The 20,126-nt window shown below is 44.8% G+C and overlaps 1 protein-coding gene across 2 annotated transcripts in view; it reads left to right on the top strand.

Annotated features, from left to right (window-relative positions):
• Positions 1 to 19,778, top strand: part of ARHGAP11A (Rho GTPase activating protein 11A) — a 36,322-nt gene extending 16,544 nt beyond the window's left edge. Inside the window, exons 4-12 of one of the 2 annotated variants that reach the window (XM_040411764.1) lie at positions 3,448 to 3,704; positions 4,318 to 4,478; positions 6,502 to 6,645; positions 9,232 to 9,306; positions 9,648 to 9,818; positions 11,201 to 11,312; positions 11,416 to 11,524; positions 15,822 to 15,954; positions 16,830 to 19,778. In XM_040411764.1, coding sequence (XP_040267698.1) covers positions 3,448 to 3,704; positions 4,318 to 4,478; positions 6,502 to 6,645; positions 9,232 to 9,306; positions 9,648 to 9,818; positions 11,201 to 11,312; positions 11,416 to 11,524; positions 15,822 to 15,954; positions 16,830 to 18,190 — 2,523 coding nt within the window. In that variant the 3' untranslated portion in view covers positions 18,191 to 19,778. The remainder of the gene's footprint in view (positions 1 to 3,447; positions 3,705 to 4,317; positions 4,479 to 6,501; positions 6,646 to 9,231; positions 9,307 to 9,647; positions 9,819 to 11,200; positions 11,313 to 11,415; positions 11,525 to 15,821; positions 15,955 to 16,829) is intronic. The other variant, XM_040411765.1, reaches the window with a different exon arrangement.
• The last annotated feature ends 348 nt before the right edge of the window (positions 19,779 to 20,126 follow it).

Here is a 20,126-nt window from a genome sequence, read left to right as displayed (position 1 = left end):
GTTCTGTAGATAAGGCAAAAAACGTACTTTTATAATATGCTAATTACCTGTCTACCAGCAAGTAGGGCGTCTACTTGCTGGTAGCAGCCGCAAAAAACCGCCCCCTCCTCCTGTTGATTGACAGGGCCAGCCGCGATCTCCTCCTCCGGCTGGTCCTGTCTGCATTTCAAAAATCGCGCGCCTGTGTTGATTCGGCGCAGGCGCTCTGAGAGAAGGAAGCTCGCCTCCTTAGCACTCCCTCAGTGCGCCTGCGCCGATGACGTCTTCTCTTTCGGTGACGTCATCGGCGCAGGCGCACTGAGGGAGTGCTGAGGAGGCGAGCCTCCTTCTCTCAGAGCGCCTGTGCCGAATCAAGACAGGCGCGCGATTTTTGAAATGCAGACAGGACCAGCCGGAGGAGGAGATCGCGGCTGGCCCTGTCAATCAACAACGGCTGCTACCAGCAAGTAGACTCCCTACTTGCTGGTAGACAGGTAATTAGCATATTATAAAAGTACGTTTTTTGCCTTATCTACAGAACGAAAATGATTAATTACATAATGTATAGATATATCGCAGTATAGGGATTATAAGTACCCCCAAAAAAAAATGAGTTTAGTGGGGTGACAGAAGGCCTTTAACGCCTTAGGACGAGCATTCTCATCCTAAGGTTAACCGGCTGCCCACAATCGCTGGCGCGATCAGCAGCAAGTGCCTGGCTGATACTGACAGCTGGGTCCTTGCTGTATCTGCCAGCATCAGGGAAAACACCGGATTAACCCCCTGTATGCCACGGTCACGCTGACCGTGGCATACAGGGGTTATGCGGCAGCTTGTACATCCCCATCAGGTCCCCATGCTGCGGTGACGGGGACCCAATGGTTGCTATGGCAGCCCCGATGCCTTGCACAGGCAACGGGACTGCCAGCTACGGAAGCCCAAGAGATCCATGACTGGGTCTCCTAGGCAACTGTCAGCGTCTTAGGCTCCATTCACACGTCCGTAGAATGGGTCCGGATCCGTTCAGCAACGTTGTGGAACGAATCCGGACCAATTCATTCTCTATGGGGCCGGAAGAGATGCAGACAGCACACAGTGTGCTATCTGCATTTCCAGAGCGCGCCCCCGATCTTCCGGTCCGCGGCTCCCGAAAAAAAATAGAACATGTTCTATTTTTGTCCGCAATTGCGGACAAGAATAGGCAGTTCTATGGGGGTGCCGGCCGGGTGTATTGCGGATGGACCCTTACAGTGTAAGGCACTGACAGTTCAATACAGCACAATACAGATGGGATCAGACCCTGAAATGTTGAAGTCCCATAGTGGGACAAAAATTAAAAATAATAGAAGTGAAATAAGTGTTTTTAACAACAAAAATAAAAAAAAAAGCCCCTTCCCCATAAAGAGACATATAAAATTGTAAAGAGTAGAAAAAAAAATTAAAACACACATATTGGGTATCGCCATGTCCGTAACAACCTGCTCTATAAAACACCTTTTATCACAAAGTGTAATACCAAGCAATCAAAAGGTCATATGTACCCAAAAATGCAAATCAAACCGTCATCTCATCCCGCAAAAAATGAGTCCCTACATAAGACAATCTGCCAAAAAATAAGACATGGCTTTCAGAAAATGGAGACATAAAAACATGAATGTTTTTCATTCAAAAACTGCGCTCTGCCATGTTCCTGTACAGCAGTTTACGACCACATTTCTGTAAACTGCAGAATTGGGGTAATAAATATTGTTTTATTTGGCTGTTAACCCTCGATGTGTTACAGGAAATAATGAATTAAAATGGAGAATCTGCCAAAAAAGTTAAATTTAAAAATGTAATCTCTTTTTTTCTTTAATTCTTGTGAAACACCTAAAGGGTTAAAGTTTGTAAAATCAGTTTTGATTACCTTGAGGGGTGTAGTTTCTACAATGGGGTCATTTATTGGTGTTTTCCACTATGTAAGCCCCACAAAGTGACTTTAGAATCGAAGTGGTCCTTAAAGTAGGTTTTGGAAATTTTCTTAAAAATGGAAAGATTTGCTTCTAAAATTCTAAGCCTTATAAAATTACATTTACAAAATGATGCAAACATGAAAGTGGACATATGGGGCATGCCTTTAAAAGCAGAGAAATTCAAATTTTGAAGATTGCTAATTTTTCAAAATGTTCTGTACACTTTGGATTTTTTAATAAATAAAGGTGAATTATATAGACTTAAATTTTCCACTAACATGAATTACAATGTGTCCTGAGAAAACAATCTCAGAATGGCCCAGATAAGTAAAAGCGTTCCGAAGTTATCACCACCTAAAGTGACACATGTCAAGTTTCCAAAAAACGGCCTGGTCCTTAAGGTGTTAACTCAGTTCTCTATATACCGCAGACAGCTCAGCAGTGTACGGACTGAAGTTTATGAATAGGGTCGCAGCAGCACTGTGAGTACGGGCTGGAGCGCACATTGCTGCTCCTGCCTGTGCTCCCCGGAGGATTACTAACTCCTGGCATAGCACATGGGTACCCTGTACCCAAGTACTATGCCAGGATTAGCGGAGCAGGAGCCCGCTCAGCTAATCCATTTTCCATTGTCACTAACTATAATTAAATAAAATGTACATAATCCTGCAATTTTCACACAGGCCTTTAGGTCACTATTTCCTGTTCTGTACAGATAACTTATCAGTAGCTACTACAGGCAGAATTACAATGACAAGTAACACCTCTGTATAGATAACACAGGATCCACCATTCACAATAGGTGATATCACAGCTTATCTACTCCCTCCTGACCTCTGCACATGTCACACAGCATGCCTAGAAAACTCTCCTATATCAGTGGGGTCACCTTCTGTCCATTGTGTCTGTGGTCTGTGGGGCTGCTCTCAAAAGATAGGCAGTCTGGACAGGATTAAAACTGCAGCATTCCCCCCCCCCCCCCTATATAGACAAATAAATCACCACATTCTTATAAAGTCTAACATAAAAACCTGATTTAAGCTATAGGTCATTTTCTGATGACACATTCCCTATAAAGAGCTTGTCTTACCTCCGCAAATAGGATTCATCATGTAGAGAAAGCTGCCGGTAATCCAAGACACTAATGTATTGTGATTGTCCATATTGTAGGCCTTTGGTGTAACGAGGGCTTCACAGTTGCTCTTGTTGCATTACTGGGACCGGCCCCCTGCCTGGCTGCTTTGATTAATTGTGGTAGTCGGTGACAAAGCAGCCAAACGGGGTCTGGCCACAAATGAGTGGAGTTTGGATGCAACAAGAGCAATGGGGGTGCCTTCATTGCACCAAAGACCTAATTAGCATAGTATCATAACTGGATTGGAGCCTCGGATCAACAAAAGAAAGAGTGTTTTAATCAGGTGAACCACAGATGTGTCTGTCTGCAAACAGTGGGATAGGGACCGATCCCCCTTTAACCAGTAAAACATGTAATATCTTCTTATGTGGCTTTTTATAGACAAAACTGGAAAACGGAGAGGACGGTCTCTCAGAAGCTCCTCCTTGTGATGTCGCTAGCATCCTAAAGCAGTTTTTCAGGGAGCTACCAGATCCTATACTGCCTGCGGATCTCCAGGACGCATTGATCAAGGCCCAAAATTTGGGAAGTGACGAGGAAAGGACTTCAGCCACCATGCTTATCTCCTGCCTGATGTCTGACCTGACATTATCCATTCTGAGATACTTCTGCAGCTTTCTGCATTCTGTATCTATGAGGTGAGTAAAGGTTAATAATGAAGGGGCGGCCCATTCGTGAGGCTGTAAATATCTGAGGGTGTGTGTGAGGTGGAGCGCTTGGATTTTATTATATATATATATATAATATGTGATTATGAAGGTTTTAGTCAAAATTTTCTTGTAGTATTAATTGAGGATAGCGCCTTTTTTAGACTAAACACGCACTTCTGAACAGAGTACTTATGTAGCTGGTTCCTACACTGCTCTGAATATTGTAGGCTTAGGTAAGTCCAAAGAGAGGCAGTATACTAGTGTAAGGGACCCATCTGCGGAAGCCACCTTGACGCCTGGTAGATGGGCCCGATACACGTTTGATCAAATATGTGCGCTAAGAGCTTCCATTGACTTATTTATAGTAGGTATTGTACCACTTTTATTTAGAATGATCCTCATTTCTTAGCTCTATGCATGCATATGCCTCCTTATTACATGTGCTTACACAGCACTTACAAAATTTTTTAAAATATTTTATTGCTCCTTATATAGCACCAACATATTTCTCAGAGCTGTACAGAAGTTGGCGTCCATCGCTGTCCCCAGTGGAGCCAGTTTTTTTCCCGTTTAGTAATAACTGTGATTTCCTCCCCTGCAGATGTGACTCAAATAGAATGGACAGTAACAACCTGGCGGTGATATTTGCTCCTAACCTATTACATTCGGGTGACGGCGAGAAGATATCACCCAGCACTGAAAAGAAGCTTCGTATTCAGGCAGCAATTGTGAAAACTCTGATAGATCACCCTGCAGATATTGGTAAGAATTATAGAAGTCTGTGGAGGAAATTTATTAAAACTGCCGTTTTGTAAGAGGTTTTCCGGTAATATTTTTAAGCAAGCACCCACAGCCTGCCTCTTGAAATGGAAGATTCATACTCGCCTGCTTCACGCCGATCCACTCTCTCTATTTTCTGGTTCCTGCACTGCTTGGGAATGGTCATGTACACTGCTCGTGTGGTCAGAAGTAGTACCTCACTGCTGGAGCGGTGCACGGGACCATCGCTACTGCAATTGATCATCCCCCATGAATATTCACTGTTTGGGCTCATTCAGACGGCCGTATGTACGCAATTTTGTGGAACGGGTGTGGACCCATTCACGTCAGTAGGGATGCAAAAGACGTACCGTAGTTCCGTTCTGCGGCCCCGCAAATAATATAGAGCATGTCCTTTTTTTGACTGCAAAACACGTACAGTCATCTGAATGAAGCCTTTGTCCGTAGATAGAGATTAGTGAATTTCATATTTTGTAACTCGTTCACGCATCATTTGGTGGTAAAAGCAGTATTGCGTTATGCATTCCGTTACCACGGACCATAACGCAATTCTATAACTGAATGTCTTTAGAGGCATTTCGTTTTTTCATTTCGTCAGTGTTAGAGATGGCAGCAGGAGGTTGTACATGGCACATATGGTCATATAAAGGGCTCACCCCTGTCACGGCCTGCTATTGGCTGCAGCCCCCCACCCTCCCCGGGAGATGCAGCGGAGGCCATGCAGGGATCCGGAGCGATGCGGTTCCGGGGAGCAGGTAAGTATAATCCATACAAGGGGCCCGGGCATAGGGGTATTTTTTTAGATATCCGATAACCCCTTTAAGCAACTGCCTTCAGCCTGCCCTCTGAAATGGAAGATTCATACTCGCCTGTTCCACGCTGCTCCAGTTTCTCCATTTTCCAGTCTATGCACTGTTTACATCCAGCGGTGCATGGGCATGTACACCACTCCAGAGTGGTCTGAAGTAGTACCTCACTGCTGGAGCGGTGCATGGGACCATGCCCATGCACCGCTGGATGTAAACAGTGCATATCTGTAAAGCATAAATCAAGGCAACTGGACGTACTGTAGATTTCTTGAAAACGTTTCACTCGTTCTTCCAACGAGCTTTCTCATTTCTGAGTGACTGTACAAGAATTCTCTGGGAATAAATATGTAACTGAATCAACATCTGGTAATTATACCCAGCATGGGGTCAGAGGTGTTGATTCCATTATCCTAATTGGAGTCAGTAGGTGATAATGACCTCCCAGAAAAAGGTGTCTAGACAGCATTGTATGTGGGGTGGGGGGCTGCAGCCAATAGCAGGCCGTGACAGGGGTGAGCCCTTTATATGGCCATATGTGCCATGTACAAACTCCTGCTGCCATCTCTAACACTGACGAAATGAATAACGAAATGCCTCTAAAGACATTCAGTTATAGAATTGCGTTATGGTCCGTGGTAACGGAATGCATAACACAATTCTGCTTTTACCGCCAGTTGAAGCGTGAACGAGTTACAAAATATGAAATTCACTAATCTCTATCTACGGACAAAGGCTTCATTCAGATGACTGTACGTGTTTTGCAGTAAAAAAAGGACATGCTCTATATTATTTGCGGGGCCGCAGAACGAAACTACGGTACGTCTTTTGCAACCCTACTGACATGAATGGGTCCACACCCGTTCCACAAAATTTTTCATGGGGATGAACAATTGCAGTAGCGATCGTCATCCCCATATATAGGGGGTGATTGCTCACTGTCGCATTCAGCAATGATTGGGCACTAGTGACTTCCCCGGTCATTGCCCTGTGTATTAGCCCAGTGTAAATTGGTGAACCAATCCGCATGGCTTCTGTGTTGTGGGTCACCTCGGCTGGCAGCACTGCACAGGGGTAGATGCCTCCTTGTCCTTGTGTGTCATCTGGTTTGATATTTTGTGCCCTGATAGTTGACAGCCTTGTACAGGGCTGGTGTATTCGCAGTAGTTCCTTCATCACTTGGATCCTGTATTTTCCAGGTTGTGTGCCTGATTTCCTTCTTGAAAAGATTCCAGGCATGCTGGGAGTGGATGTTGGGGCTGATACTCCCGGTCATGAGGCATCTGAAGAAGATGTAGAGTCTTCTGGAGAGAGGAAGAAAAGGAGACGGAGGAGTGTTGGAGGTAATCTTTGCAGAATGGATGTTGTATCCCATGAAAAGGGCTAATAATTATACAGTTTGTGTCTAAAATGTATCTGCTTATGTTGTGTATTGTCTGTTTTATCACGAATCTGTAGTTTTTGCTAGCATTTTTCAGGATTGGTTTGATGTTATTTGCAAATATTTTGCACCCATACATATATTGCTAAAGCCTACTGCCAGCACTTAAAGGGATTCTGTCACCTCGTTTTCGGTTATAGAGCTGCAGACATGCACGGCTAGATCGCCGCTAGCATGTCCGCAATATATGATTTTATAGATATGTAAATGAGCCTTGTAAGGTGCCCAAGGGGCTGTACTAACCTTCCTGGTGCCCAGCACCGCCTGCGTCCTCCGAATCTCCTCCTTTCTTCACAGTTAGATTGCCGTAATCTCGCGATGCGCAAGCTCGCGCATGAGCGGTGCCAGTATAGTGTTCCTTCCCTGTGCTGGCATCAGCCTCAGGGAAGGAACTGCGCATGCACGAGCTCGCGCATTGCGAGATTACGGCGATCTGACTGTGAAGAAAGGAGGAGATTCGGAAGACGCTGGCAGTGCTGGGCACCAGTAAGGTTAGTACAGCCCCTTGGGCACCTTACCAGGCTCATTTACATATCTCTAAAAAAAAAATTAAACACAATAAAAGCACACAGCTCTATAGGACCGGTATATTGCGGACATGCTAGCGGCGATCTAGCCGTGCATGTCCGCATCTTTATAACCTAAAACGAGGTGACAGAATCCCTTTAAGCATACCAATTATTCTCTAATTAGTATCTGCGTAGGCTGCAAAGTTCCAATGCAAATATATTCCTAGTGCGTTGTATGATATTGTGTGACTGTCAATCTCATTCTGACCTCAGTGCATTCCTCTCTGTAGTGCAGATGATGCAAAACTTCATTCATTTAAAACCGCTGCCTTTTATTTTTAATATGAAAAGTAGCATTGAAAAAGTGCTGTTTAGGGTCCATTCACACGTCTGTGTGTGTTTTGCGGATCCGCAAAACGCGGACATCGGCGATGTGCGTTCCGCATTTTGCGAACCGCACATCTCCGTCACTTAATAGAAAATGCTTATTCTTGTCCGCAATTGTGGACGAGAATGGGACATGTTCTATTTTTTTCGGGAATGGAATTGCAGACCCGGAAGTGCGGATCCGGGCAGCATGTCGTGCTGCCCCATAGAAATGAATGGGTCCACAATTCCGTTCCGCAAAATGCAGAACCAAATTGCGGACGTGTGAATGGACCCTTAGCTTAGAGTTTGCCCCCTAGGAGCTGACAACCCCAGTGGTGGGGCGGCACGCTGCAATAACCCAAAAAAATAAATCCTCAGTCACCAATCTACAGTCCCACCTTTCCAGTGTTGCTTCCACGTTTCTGGCCAGACAAGAAGTGCCTGGGCCCTGAGACCACTGCAACCTGCTAGTGACGTGCTGTTGAAGCACATGTGGCTGCTGAGGCCAGTGTTGGCCACAGCAGTCAAGGACCAAGCCAGTGCCAGAGAATGGGGCAGCAGTTCCTGGACTGCACACAAGTGAGTGGTTTTTACTGGGCACACCTTGTGACCACAGGGTTTTATGGCTCCTAGGCTGGACAACCCCTTTAGTAGCCATATAAATGGAAAGTCCTACAAGTTTCTCATACACACTGTCTCACATGCACACCTTTTAAAAGACATTAGTTTGTTGCTGTTGAATACGAATGTTTAGGGTATGTTCATATGGTGGGTTTTGATGGGTATTCCACGATCCATTGCTCACTCGTCATAGTGAATCCATGCTGCCTATAATGCGGAAGCCCCCACCGCACGGATTTCAAAACTGCATCAAGGAAGGACATGTCTCTTCTTGTGATGTTTTCCAGACACAAATGGGGATTATCTGTGCCTTGATTTTTCCATCATTTGAATATACCATTGTGTTCAAAGGCTGAGAAGTCAATACAGTGGGGAACATTTATCAAGACTGCCGTCCTCCTGGGGAGACCTGCAAAGCATAATCGCCTGCCTCCTGACACTTGCTTCTCCCTCTCCGACCTTTGCTACTCCTCTCAGGTCCCTGAATGCAAACTTCCAGTCTGACGCCGCTGCAGCTCATCACTGGCTGCAGCGGTGACCTGCCCGTTTTGCGTCACGCGACCATTTAACATGACGCAAAGGGACCAGGTCACTGCTGCAACCACCGATTGGCTGCAGCGGTATCAAACCGGAGGTTTACATCCAGGTACCTGAAGGAAGGAGCCAGAATTGGGAAGCAGGAAAGTATGCTTCCCTTTGCTGGTCAGCCCAGGAGGAGGGTTTGCCAAAACAATCTCTTCTCCCTAAATGTGCATGGCCGAGATAGGAATAACCCACGGTATGTGCCACACCATGTGGCCAGAGTTGCAACCTACCTGTCAGTGCCCCGCTGTCTCCACAATTCCCACAGTAGTCAAACAGCGTGCCTCAGCGTGCGTGCATATACTGTAGATACATGGAGATTCTTCTTTAGTATATGATCTCTGTTTGTGAGAAAATGCAGCATCAGCAGTAATGGAAGAATACTTAGTTTATATCTTGCATTTCAGATTTTGTTAGTGGAGCATTGAATAAACTTAAAACTAATAGAACACCTTCCTCTACTCCTCAGACAGACAGGACGGGTAGGTAACTGGGGGGAACCAGTAAGATGGTGGCTGCTTGCATTGTTAAGGTTTCGGATACATTTCCATACCGCATGTGCATCAGGTGTAACCATGTGGCCGTATACCTTTATGTATATGAAACCTTTTAGAGTTTTGCATGGCGGTTAGTATGAGCACATTTTGCCTACAGCTTGAACTTCTTGCATAGAATTTGCTTTTTCTTTCTAACCATTTTCCAAATGACCCAGATTATGGCCGGCTTCTAACATATAGCTAATGTCTAACGTTTCTGTAATGTGCAGATGTTCCCTGCCTTTCATATTACATATTTGTAGACCCGTGTGTTCTGTTCCTTGCAGTTCTGAGTTCCATGGTAACTCCATTAATTCTAACACCAAGTGCCAAAAGAAAACTGCCTTTAGACTCGGCGCAGGGGATCTCTACTAAGAAGAGGAAATCCATTAAGCAGAACCTGTCGTCTGAATTGCTGCCAAGCAGTCTTTTCGGTGGAGGTTCAACGCCAGCCTGTGGTAAAAATTTTTTTTATTTTATACAAACATAAATTGGGATTCGATAGCTGTGGCTAATGGCTTCATCCGTGTTCACAGTAAAACCAGTGTAAGTTAACCCATAATGCCATACATATATGGCGTTATGCGCCCACGGTTGTATGGAGCGGGCCTCTGCAGTGAGCCCTCTCCATACACGGCAGGTGCCGGCGGTTTCATTCCGGCTGCACTGACGGGGAATGGCAATAGCTAAAAATGAAAATGCGTTAAGGGGTTAAAACATGGGAGGAGTGAAATTCCTATGGGCTACATTGACCACAATTGTCAATTATTTATTTGCAGTTAAAGGGGTATTACATTTTCTTAAAATTGATTTTGTTTATGTAATTGGAAATCATACAATTTTCTAATATAAATGCATTTAAAATTCCACATAATACCTTTTCTTCTACCAGGCAGTTGACCCCTACATAGTAAGGGTAGAATGACATAGCTCATGTATCAGTCCTGTGTAATGTATCCATGGCCGAAATGAAACATGGCGTCAGTCATTTGGCACTCTTCACATCATATACTCCCTGATATACATGACATACTTGTGCTGGGGCAGCACACAGGTCACGTTCATGTGATAAGTAAATAGGACTAGTGTTGGAATCGTGATTTTATTGTGGTTATTAAAGTAACTACATTACCATGTGTAATTTACATGGCTGCTTGTCTCTAGGTGATTTAAAATGGCTGCCTGTCTCTAGGTGATTGAATGTTGAAAGAAAACCTACAGATCAGGTTCTGATGGTATATAGTGTACATGTTCTATCTCCTCAATGCACTACTTTTCACCTGTTAGCCAATTAACTGAAAGCCAGGTCACATGATACTTGTGAGGATCACATGAACTGATGAAATCATAGCTATATATCCAGAAGTTATGCATTCAGAATAGATGTATTTTATATTGTAGGCCCATTCTTAGCTTTGTTTTATTGCCTACTGGGCAGGAGCTGCAGTTTATTGGTTACAGTGAGCAGTGGTGGAGATCAATGCCAAAGAGTATCGCCCAATTTAATTAAATTTTTCTCTCTCAAATGCAGCAAGAGCTGTCGGCATATGAACGCATCTCTCCACACTGCCTGGTATCAGTATATGGTTGTTGCCTCCTCAGTGATACCCACCTCCTAGTTTGAAAGGCATTGGGGGATGTGCTTGTAGCTTTGATATGATGGAATGGAATTACGCTGCCCACAACGACCAACCGGTTTTCCAGCTGCCGTTTTCTATAGGCCGTTTGGAGATGGAAGCAGCGCACTGCTTAGTTGCTTTGGTCATCTGCACCATTATTCTCTTTTGCATTTAGCACAAGCTTTCAGTGGACTTTGACATTTTTTCCCCCTTCTGTTTAGATCTGGCTGATGAAAGCCCTTGTGTATATTTTGAAGGATCAGAATCCTCTTTCTCGCCATCAACTAGCAATTTAAGGCGCAGCAAAAGACGAGAAAACAGAAAAGTGCAGAGGTAAATCGTCTTAAAGCTGTGCGGTCTCCTACTATTTTCTAGCCTTTCCAGACCAAACATTTTATTAATTTTTGTTTTATGTTATTCCCAACATTTCTGCCAGAGTGGAGTCGGGAAAAACGGGCTGCTTCTCTCCTAAAATAAGTCGGACAGAGATGGTGCGCCGGTCGCTTCGTCTACGATTCAGTCTAGGAAAAAGTAGTAAAGATGTGGTAAGTCTACGTGGAAAACCTAATGCTGTATCTTGTTTCTAATAGCCTGTTGTATTGAAGGGGTATTCCTGCACATCTACAGGATCTAGAACACTGTCTTATAGATGCAGATTTTACCTCTAGGGCCCCACCTATGCCCAGAACAGGGGTCCCGAGGCTCTATCATCTAAGTAGAGAATAAGGGTAGAGGCAGACACCTCTGCATTGATTCCACGTCTGGATGTGGCAGTCGGCAGTTCCCTCATTAGACTGGGGGGGCTATTCTCAATGTGGGACCTAAATCTATAAGAGGTTTATGGCATTGGATGTGCCTTAAATGTCTCTGAAATTATCTCTTTAACGTGACCCTCGGGTTCCAGAAAAGAAAAAAGATCGCATTACCTGGGGAACAAACAGCTACTTAAATAGTGGCCTCTTTTTCAGCTGCAGATCTGGCAATTCTCAGACACCTCTAATGTTATCCCAGATGGTTGCAACCACTACTCGGACTACTTGATGCATGCCGTGCATAGGTAGTCCAAGACCCTTTCTGCTTGTCCAGCCCTGCTCTCGGGTTGGGCAGCACATACTTATGTGAGGGCAGCAGGAAGGGTCTTGGAATAACAAATGCACAGTTATAATTCTGGAGCATCTTCACATTACACTACCAGAAAAAGAACACCGGGAACACTTAATGCAATTGAGCTGAGAATGACCAACTGCTAGTGGTTCTTGGTCAATGATCACAAAGCCAAGGTGCTGCTCCCTTAATTTTGTGTATATGTTGACGCAGAGTCACATTAAGGCTAGGGCTACATTAAGTGACATTTTTTGTAATGACAGCGGTGTTGCACTGTGACATGACAGTCGCACAAAAATCCAACTTGGATGGATTTTTTTGCAGCGGTCACGTCAGTCAGTGTGTTGCAGTGCAACACCATTGACTCATTATATAAAGTGTCGTGCGACTTTTCGGTGACAAGAATTTGTGTGACACATGGCGCCGTGTAGCCCTAGCCTAATACAGGGTGGCATCTCCCCTTGCTGTGATAGAGGCTGCCACTGGTAACTGTCATACAGATGCTGGATATCCTCTTGTTTTATGTCATTCCAAGCACTTTCACCTTGGAGCTGCAGTTCAGTCAAGGTAGTTGAGAGATCCACCTCCCCATCCAGTTCCAGATATTCCTGATGGAGAGATCTGATGATCGAGCTTGTTTGGGGAGCTTCTAGATACTCTGAAGAGCGCAGTGTGTGGGCGGCCATTATGTTGTTGGAACACCATGTCTACTGAGTCAAAAAAGGTGTTGGAAATGGTTCCATAATTCCATAATATCCTGGACATACCGAAGGCTGGTCAATGTTCCCTCCACAAATGCCAGACGAGAAAAGCTAGGGAAGAGCGAATCTACTTCTGATGCTTCATCCAAAGTAGATTTGCATAAAACTTTGTTTTAATAAGAATGTATTGGCTCCAATCAGCTGAAGTTATCTCTTCGCGAAGTCTTGCGAGACATTGTATAACTTCTGAAATTAATTTCTACTGTAAAAAACCTTTTATATCGAGCAATTGGAACCGAACCAGCATTCGATACAAAGGTTTTTTACAGTAGAAATGAGTAATAACGCGAAGTTATAACTTCAGCTCATCAGAGCCAATACATTCTAATGCTGTATGGAGCGCCCACTCCGTACATTTATTAAAACAAAGTTTTATGCGAATCAACTTAAGATGAAGCATCTGAAGTCTATTCGCTCATCCCTAGTTACTATAGCCCAGGGCTGGCCAACCTGCGGCTCTCCAGCTGTTGCAAAACTAAAACTCCCAGCATGCCCAGACTGCCAACAGCTATCAGCCTACAGCAGGGCAAGGTGGGAGTTGTAGTTTTACAACAGCTGGAGAACCGCAGGTTGGCCATTCATCCTTGCTATAGCCGTTCTCGTCTGGTATTTGTGGAGGGAACATTGACCAGCCTTCGGTATGTCCAGGACATTATGGAACCAGTTCTACTGCCTTTTTTGACTCAGTAGACATGGTGTTCCAACAACATATTGGCCGCCCACACACTGCGCTCTTCAGAGGATCTAGTAGCTCTCCAGCCCTACTGTGAACTCTGGTGTAGCCATTAATGTGAGTCAGTTCCCTGCTGCAGAACCTAAAATAAAGGGTGCACCACCTTGGTTGTGTGATCTTTGACCAAGCACTACTAGCAGCTTATTCTTTGTTAATCTCAGAATTAAAGGGTTTCTACCACCTCATTTTGACCTAATTAGCTCTCAGACACTAGCGATCTGCTAGTGTCTGCTCTACCTAACAATGCTATTCTCAGACCTGTGTGTGGATCAGTTTCACTAAAAAACAAACTTTTATTAATATGCTAATGAGCCTCTAGGTGCTATGGGGGCGTCTTTTCAGCACCTAGAGGCTCGGTCTACTCACATTGTATGCCGCCCGCCCAACTCCTCTTGAATGCCATCTGAGCCAGTGGACGAATTCTCGCGCCTGCGCTGTGCGCGTCTTTATTCGGCGCAGGTGCAGTGAATGTCTGACCGCTGCCTGCACAGACATCTCGGTCATCGGCGCAGGCGCAGTGGAGATGTCTGTGCAGGGAGCGGTCAGACATTCACTGCACCTGCGCCGAATACAGGCGCGAGAATTCGTCCACTGGCTCAGATGGAGGATGGCATTCAAGAGGAGATGGGCGGCTTAACGGACGAGCGGGGCGGCATACAATGTGAGTAGACGGAGCCTCTAGGTGCTGAAAAGACGCCCCCATAGCACCTAGAGGCTCATTAGCATATTAATAAAAGTTTGTTTTTTAGTGAAACTGATCCACACACAGGTCTGAGAATAGCATTGTTAGGTAGAGCAGACACTAGCAGATCGCTAGTGTCTGAGAGCTAATTAGGTCAAAATGAGGTGGTAGAAACTAGGGATCGACCGATTATTGGTTTGGCCGATATTATCGGCTGATATTGAGGATTTTGAACGTTATCGGCATCTATTTTGCCAATATTCCGATAACGTATTGGGAACACAGAACGCGCTGCTCTCAGCGCGTTCTGTGTTCCCTCCGCAGCACAGGGGAGAAGGAAGCAGTGTCTCCTCCCCCTGTGCTGCTGCCGCTGCCGCCAATGACAGGAGAGAAGACAAGAGGAGGGGAGGGGCTGTGGCCGCTGCGCCACCAATGAAGATGAGTCTTATATTCATTCATATACAGGAGGCGGGAGCTGGCTGCAGAATCACATAGCCGGCTCCCGACCTCTATGAACGGCAGCTGTGGTCCGCGGTAGTTAACCCCTTAGGTGCCGCGGATCGCAGCTACCGTTCATAGGGGTCGGGAGCCGGCTATGTGATTCTGCAGCCAGCTCCCGCCTCCTGTATATGAATGAGAGACTTATGTTCATTGGTGGCGCAGTGCGCCCCCCCCACCCCTATCCCAATAGTAAAAACATTGGTGGCGCAGTGCGCCCACCCCCCCCCCCCCCCCCCCCGTATTAATCATTGGTGGCAGTGGCCACAGGATCCCCTCTCCCCTGCTCCTCCAATCGGAGCCCCAGCAGTGTAAGCCTGGGGCTCCGATCGGTTACCATGGCAGCCAGGACGCTATTGAAGCCCTGGCTGCCATGATAAGCTCCATGCTGCTGTGTGCACAAAGCACAGAGCAGCAGGGACAGTGTGAGGTCTTATTCACCCTGATAGAGATCTATCAGGGTGAATAGGACAAGGGTTCTAGTCCCTAAGGGGGCTAATAGTTAGTAAAAAAAAAAGCCCACAAAAATATTAAGTATAAATGAAAGATTTTCAAAAAAAATTAAATAATACACGTTAACAATAAACATTAATTTTCAGCAGATTTGTGTAGGAAAAATTTTTTTTTCCTCAAAAATAAAAATACCCAGAATATCGGTATAAATTATCGGCCTGAAAGTTGACAAATTATCGGTATCGGCCCTAAAAAATCAATATCGGTCGATCCCTAGTAGAAACCCTTTAAGTTTTCCTGTTTTGTTTTTTTTTGTTGGTTTTTTTTTTGTTTTTTTCTTCTTAATTTTTCCGTAGTGTACATGGGGAATGCAAGCAGTCACTAAAACAGAGCTGTCAGGAGAGGTGACAGGTCCTCTAGAACATGTATTTCTTTGTAGGGCATACGCCACCCAGTATATGACTAGTAATAAGAACTGACGATCATACTCCTATTTGGGTGTTTAACCTGTACCTACTATAGAGTGACTGCTGTCTTTTATTACATGTCACTGACCAGGTCTTTTCTGACTGGACAGATTTATAAAACTGCTCTTTATTTAATCCTCCCAGAGCACTGGATTTCCTTCCAGTATTCGGTCCCAAAACATTGGCTGGAGACTTGCAAACTCAATAGAATTTAATGTTTCTGGAAGCAAGACGGATGTGGTTTCTTCCCCAGTGGACAGTCCATTTGTAAGTACAGGTAAGAGCCAGGCTCCTCCATCCAGGTTTGGGGTCAGCAGTAAACAAGTGGGAATGGTCGTGAACCTGATGATGGAGTAGTCCGCAAAAGGACAATGAAAATGTAAGTCTTTATGTACCAGTAGAAAACTCTGAAATGACCTGCCGTCATAAAGTTAAAGCTGCGACCAGTCAGTTTTCCGATACCCCGGTTTATATGGGGCACTATAGGTTTCGTCCTCTCCTGTGGCTTTTCAGCTGTATGGAACGTGTAGTTCTGCGGTATTCTCTAGCATGTTCACAATACGACATAACATGTCTGTGCTCCTAAACTAAATGAACAAAACCCACTTTTCAGATAATAGAATCGTTGGTGCGGACACCTAAATTATTGGGTGCTGTCTAAACAGTCTCTGCTGCCGGCAAACAATTAGTCTCTATAGGGACGAGCGATGCCATTAGCTATCGCTCCTCCCTGTCCTGTAGAGGAGGTCGTTGCCTGTAAATGCAGGAGATTGTTGAGAAGGAACACTTCCTTCCTGACAATCATCTGCTTAATTGAGCAGTGTAAAAGGGCCGTTAGACTTTCCTGCAAGCTTAGGTGGGGTTTTACTCTTCAGAGGGTTTGCCAATAATCTAAAATAAATTATGTTGCATTAAAGAAAAGTGACTGCAAATGCAGCACGGCAAAGTGACGTTACAAAGGAGCTGCTGCAGAAGCCCCTGACACATGTCCTCATCTGTCCTAGATTCCCCTATGAGGACACTGCCAATCCAGGACAGTTGCATTATGAATAGTTTTTAACAGTTTAAATGTGTCATTGGTGAAAAGTAAAATTTTGTATATTTTTTTTCTCCACAACACTTAATAGCACTCTTCTTTCTGATTGTTCCCAGGCTCAAAAAAAATAAGCAAATCGGAAGAAAACTTATTAACCCCCAAGAAATCTGATCACTCTAGTCACCGCCTGTGCTGGACTGGCCCCCATCCTGTTAGTGAGTTTTGTGACGAGGAGACTCCTAAAGGTGGTTACCTCTATGCTGAAAACTGCTGCTCTGAGCCTGTTGTTGTAACTGGGAAACCCCCGGTCATGCCTAAACCGCTGATATCTCTGGTAGCTTGCTCTGAGGAGCATCAGAATTCCTCCCTCTGTGAGGAAGGAGACAGTCAAGTCCACAGCACTGTACAGAGGATCACCAAGGCGTTTACAGAATCCGGGAGCGACCTTCACATGGTTGTTGAATGTTCCAAGTCTGCAAATGTGGAAGCCAGTCCTCCTCCTGTGTCTGCTCCTCTTCCTAATGCAGTCGTTCAGGATTGCCACTTAGACAGCAAGCATAGTGCTGACAATGATGAACGCGCATCTGAAGAAGAGTTGCATATGGAAGAAAAGGAATCAAGTCCACAAGGCACTGGCTTAGTGGACCTGGCAGAAGCGAAGGCTTCTGAGGTTGTACTGAAGATTGTGGAGGAAACTGACTGTGTCAATGACCAAGTATTTGCACAGCATAAAGAGGAAAGCGGCATGAATGAAAATGGTGATTTAGGTAAGCCAGTGTGTCCAGTTACTAGTGATGCTGCACATGGCACACTGGTGGCATCAGAGCCTAGGCAGCAAAAGGTGGTGTCCATCCCAGCTAGGATTCAGGCCGCTCATGATCCCCTTCCTAGGCCTCAACGTAGGACCAGCAGGGTGTCTGACCACATCCAGCACTTCAATAAACTCTGCCTAAACGATCACAGTGTTGGCCAGAAACTGAAGTCTCCCATACAATTTGAGCGGACACCTGTGCGCAAGTCTGTTCGCCGCATAAATTCCATGTCTGGAGTAAAAAGACAAGTGGACAATGGTTGGAACGAAAATCCCGCTGGCTCCCCAATGGTGAAAGCGGTTAGCTTTGATGGGTCGTTGTCCTCTGAAGTGTTTCTAACCAATAGCAGCAGTCGGGAATCCTCCATAGATCGTTCATCTATCTATTCCTTTCGAGGACACTTCAGGATTCCTAAGCAGTCTGTAAAGAATATACCCCACTCTCTCAATCGCCCCGCAAACCCACCGAAAACCGTGCTGGAGGATCTAACCAATCAGGGTTTATCCCGGACTTCCGGCAAGAAGTCTGATCTTTCTGCTACTACACCCAATCCTAACGCAGTACGCATCCTGTCTGGTAGGCAGCATAGTCGCTACAGAGGATCACCAAAGAACCCAATAGCACGAGTTACCTTCCTGCCGGCTACCAAGCCTTTAGACCTCTAAGACTGGTGACAAGCTTTGTTTACATGCATAACATGCAAGCCAATGGACCGAAAATGATTATTTTTTGTTTTTAAACGTTTCAGTCGGAAGCACCTTGCACGCTTGATATGACGCCGTTTGGAACGGTTTTGGAATCGATGCCTCCTGTAGGGTTCAGGAGCCGGTAAAAGCTGTTGTTGACTTTCTTTGATAGCGGAGACAGATGAGAATCTACGACCTGTATTTTGTTTCCACGCTTCTGAGCCGGGGGATTAATCCTCATGGGTTGTTTTTCATGACTGGACCATCTGTGTCCTGAAAACCTAGATGGGAAAAAAAAAAGAAAAACTTGAAATTTGCTCTGGTCATGATCTTGGTCTTATTATATTATACTGTATACACGGGTAACACAGCTTGAATTCTACTTTTTGGGAGACCTATGTTCTCAGTGTTGAACTGAATCTTTAGTTTATTCAGTATATAGCTTATGTGCGGTTTCGTTTCATTCTTTCAATGGTTCGATGCAGGTCTTAAGATTTTTATTTTTATTTTTGTTAGCTATATTTTAATTATTGCCAAATTGTGGTCTCTGGTTTTTCGTTCATCAGATTGCACCCAGAGGGGTTAATGTTTTATTTTTTTTCTTGATACGTTAAGTTTTAATTGTAAATTGAAAACTATTTAAAATAAGTAGGTGGATGAATGCTGGGTTAAGGCAGATGATAGTACGATTGTATAGTCACTTATTTATTGCTTACAGAGGTTATTTACATTTCCCCGCAAAGCAGCTTTAATATCGGGAATATTAAAGGTTTTAAATACCTGTTAAACAGGTTGTCCGCCTTCGGGTGGGGGGCTTTCAGCTTCACACCCCTTCTTTCCCCTAAATTGCCGGAGGGAAACAGGTTTGCCTGATTCCTGCTGCTGGGTTCCGTCTCCTTCTGTCCCGTTGATGTGACATATGGGGGACACGTCACTGCCACAACCAGTCATTGACTGCACTGCCCATGTGATCTTCATCAAACAGGAAGTTTACCGGCAGCAGACCGAAGGAGGTGGGACACGGCGAGCACGAAAGGACTCCTAAGGTGGACAACCCCTTTCTATGATTTTGCATTGCAAGTTGCCCAGGACCATCTTAAATACTTGATTCATAGCATTGCTAAAATTACTTAATGTCTCTGATGTATGTAACTATTGATACTTTCATGATGGTCATGGAATATTGCATAAGATTTTACCACCTAGATTTTGTTACAGACCATAACACCTAGAAGTTCTAGATCAGTCTTACATGAAGAGGCAGCTGCTTCCATTTACATGGGTTCAAGGCTGAACTCGGCCATAGCTCTTGTAGCATATCCTGTAATATATTTTAATGTGTTGTCTTGCGTGATTTTAGATAGATATTTTTTATTTTTCCATGGTCTAGCACAAGCTTATTTCTCAGGATGTCTGACTTTTTACTAAGCAGGAACTTTAACATGCTTTGTACCAGGCAAGACTAACCTTTCTGTAGACCGTACAGCAGTTCTAAACTGGTACTGATTGTGTTGAGATGTCACATTATTGTCAGCTGTAACTGAGACTGATGACAAAATAAATTTTCTGCAGAGGACCTCTCATTCATTTCTACTTGCAGTAAATCACATGTTGGGTGACATCTGGTAGACCATGCATGTGATTCATCTAGCTCTAAATCACATATGGCCAAAGGTTTGCAGCCAGAAACAATGGTTTTGGGTCAGGTCCAAACTGAAGTTGAGAATGTTTGATATTGGCTTTGCAGCTCCAGTAGTCGGACTCGAATTCCCCTAGGAAATATCAGCATTCTGCAGTACTTAAATTGCGTCACGTTCCCCCTTGCAGCCCTCCACTTACGCAGTAGCCATAGCAAGCTACACTTCACTTACCAAGTCGTTGCAGCAGGACCAATGGCTAAATCCTGCAGGAAATC

This window comes from Bufo bufo, chromosome 11 (genome assembly GCF_905171765.1).
Source record: "Bufo bufo chromosome 11, aBufBuf1.1, whole genome shotgun sequence".
Classification (NCBI taxonomy): domain Eukaryota; kingdom Metazoa; phylum Chordata; class Amphibia; order Anura; family Bufonidae; genus Bufo; species Bufo bufo.
This window is presented reverse-complemented; position numbering and strand designations above follow the sequence as displayed.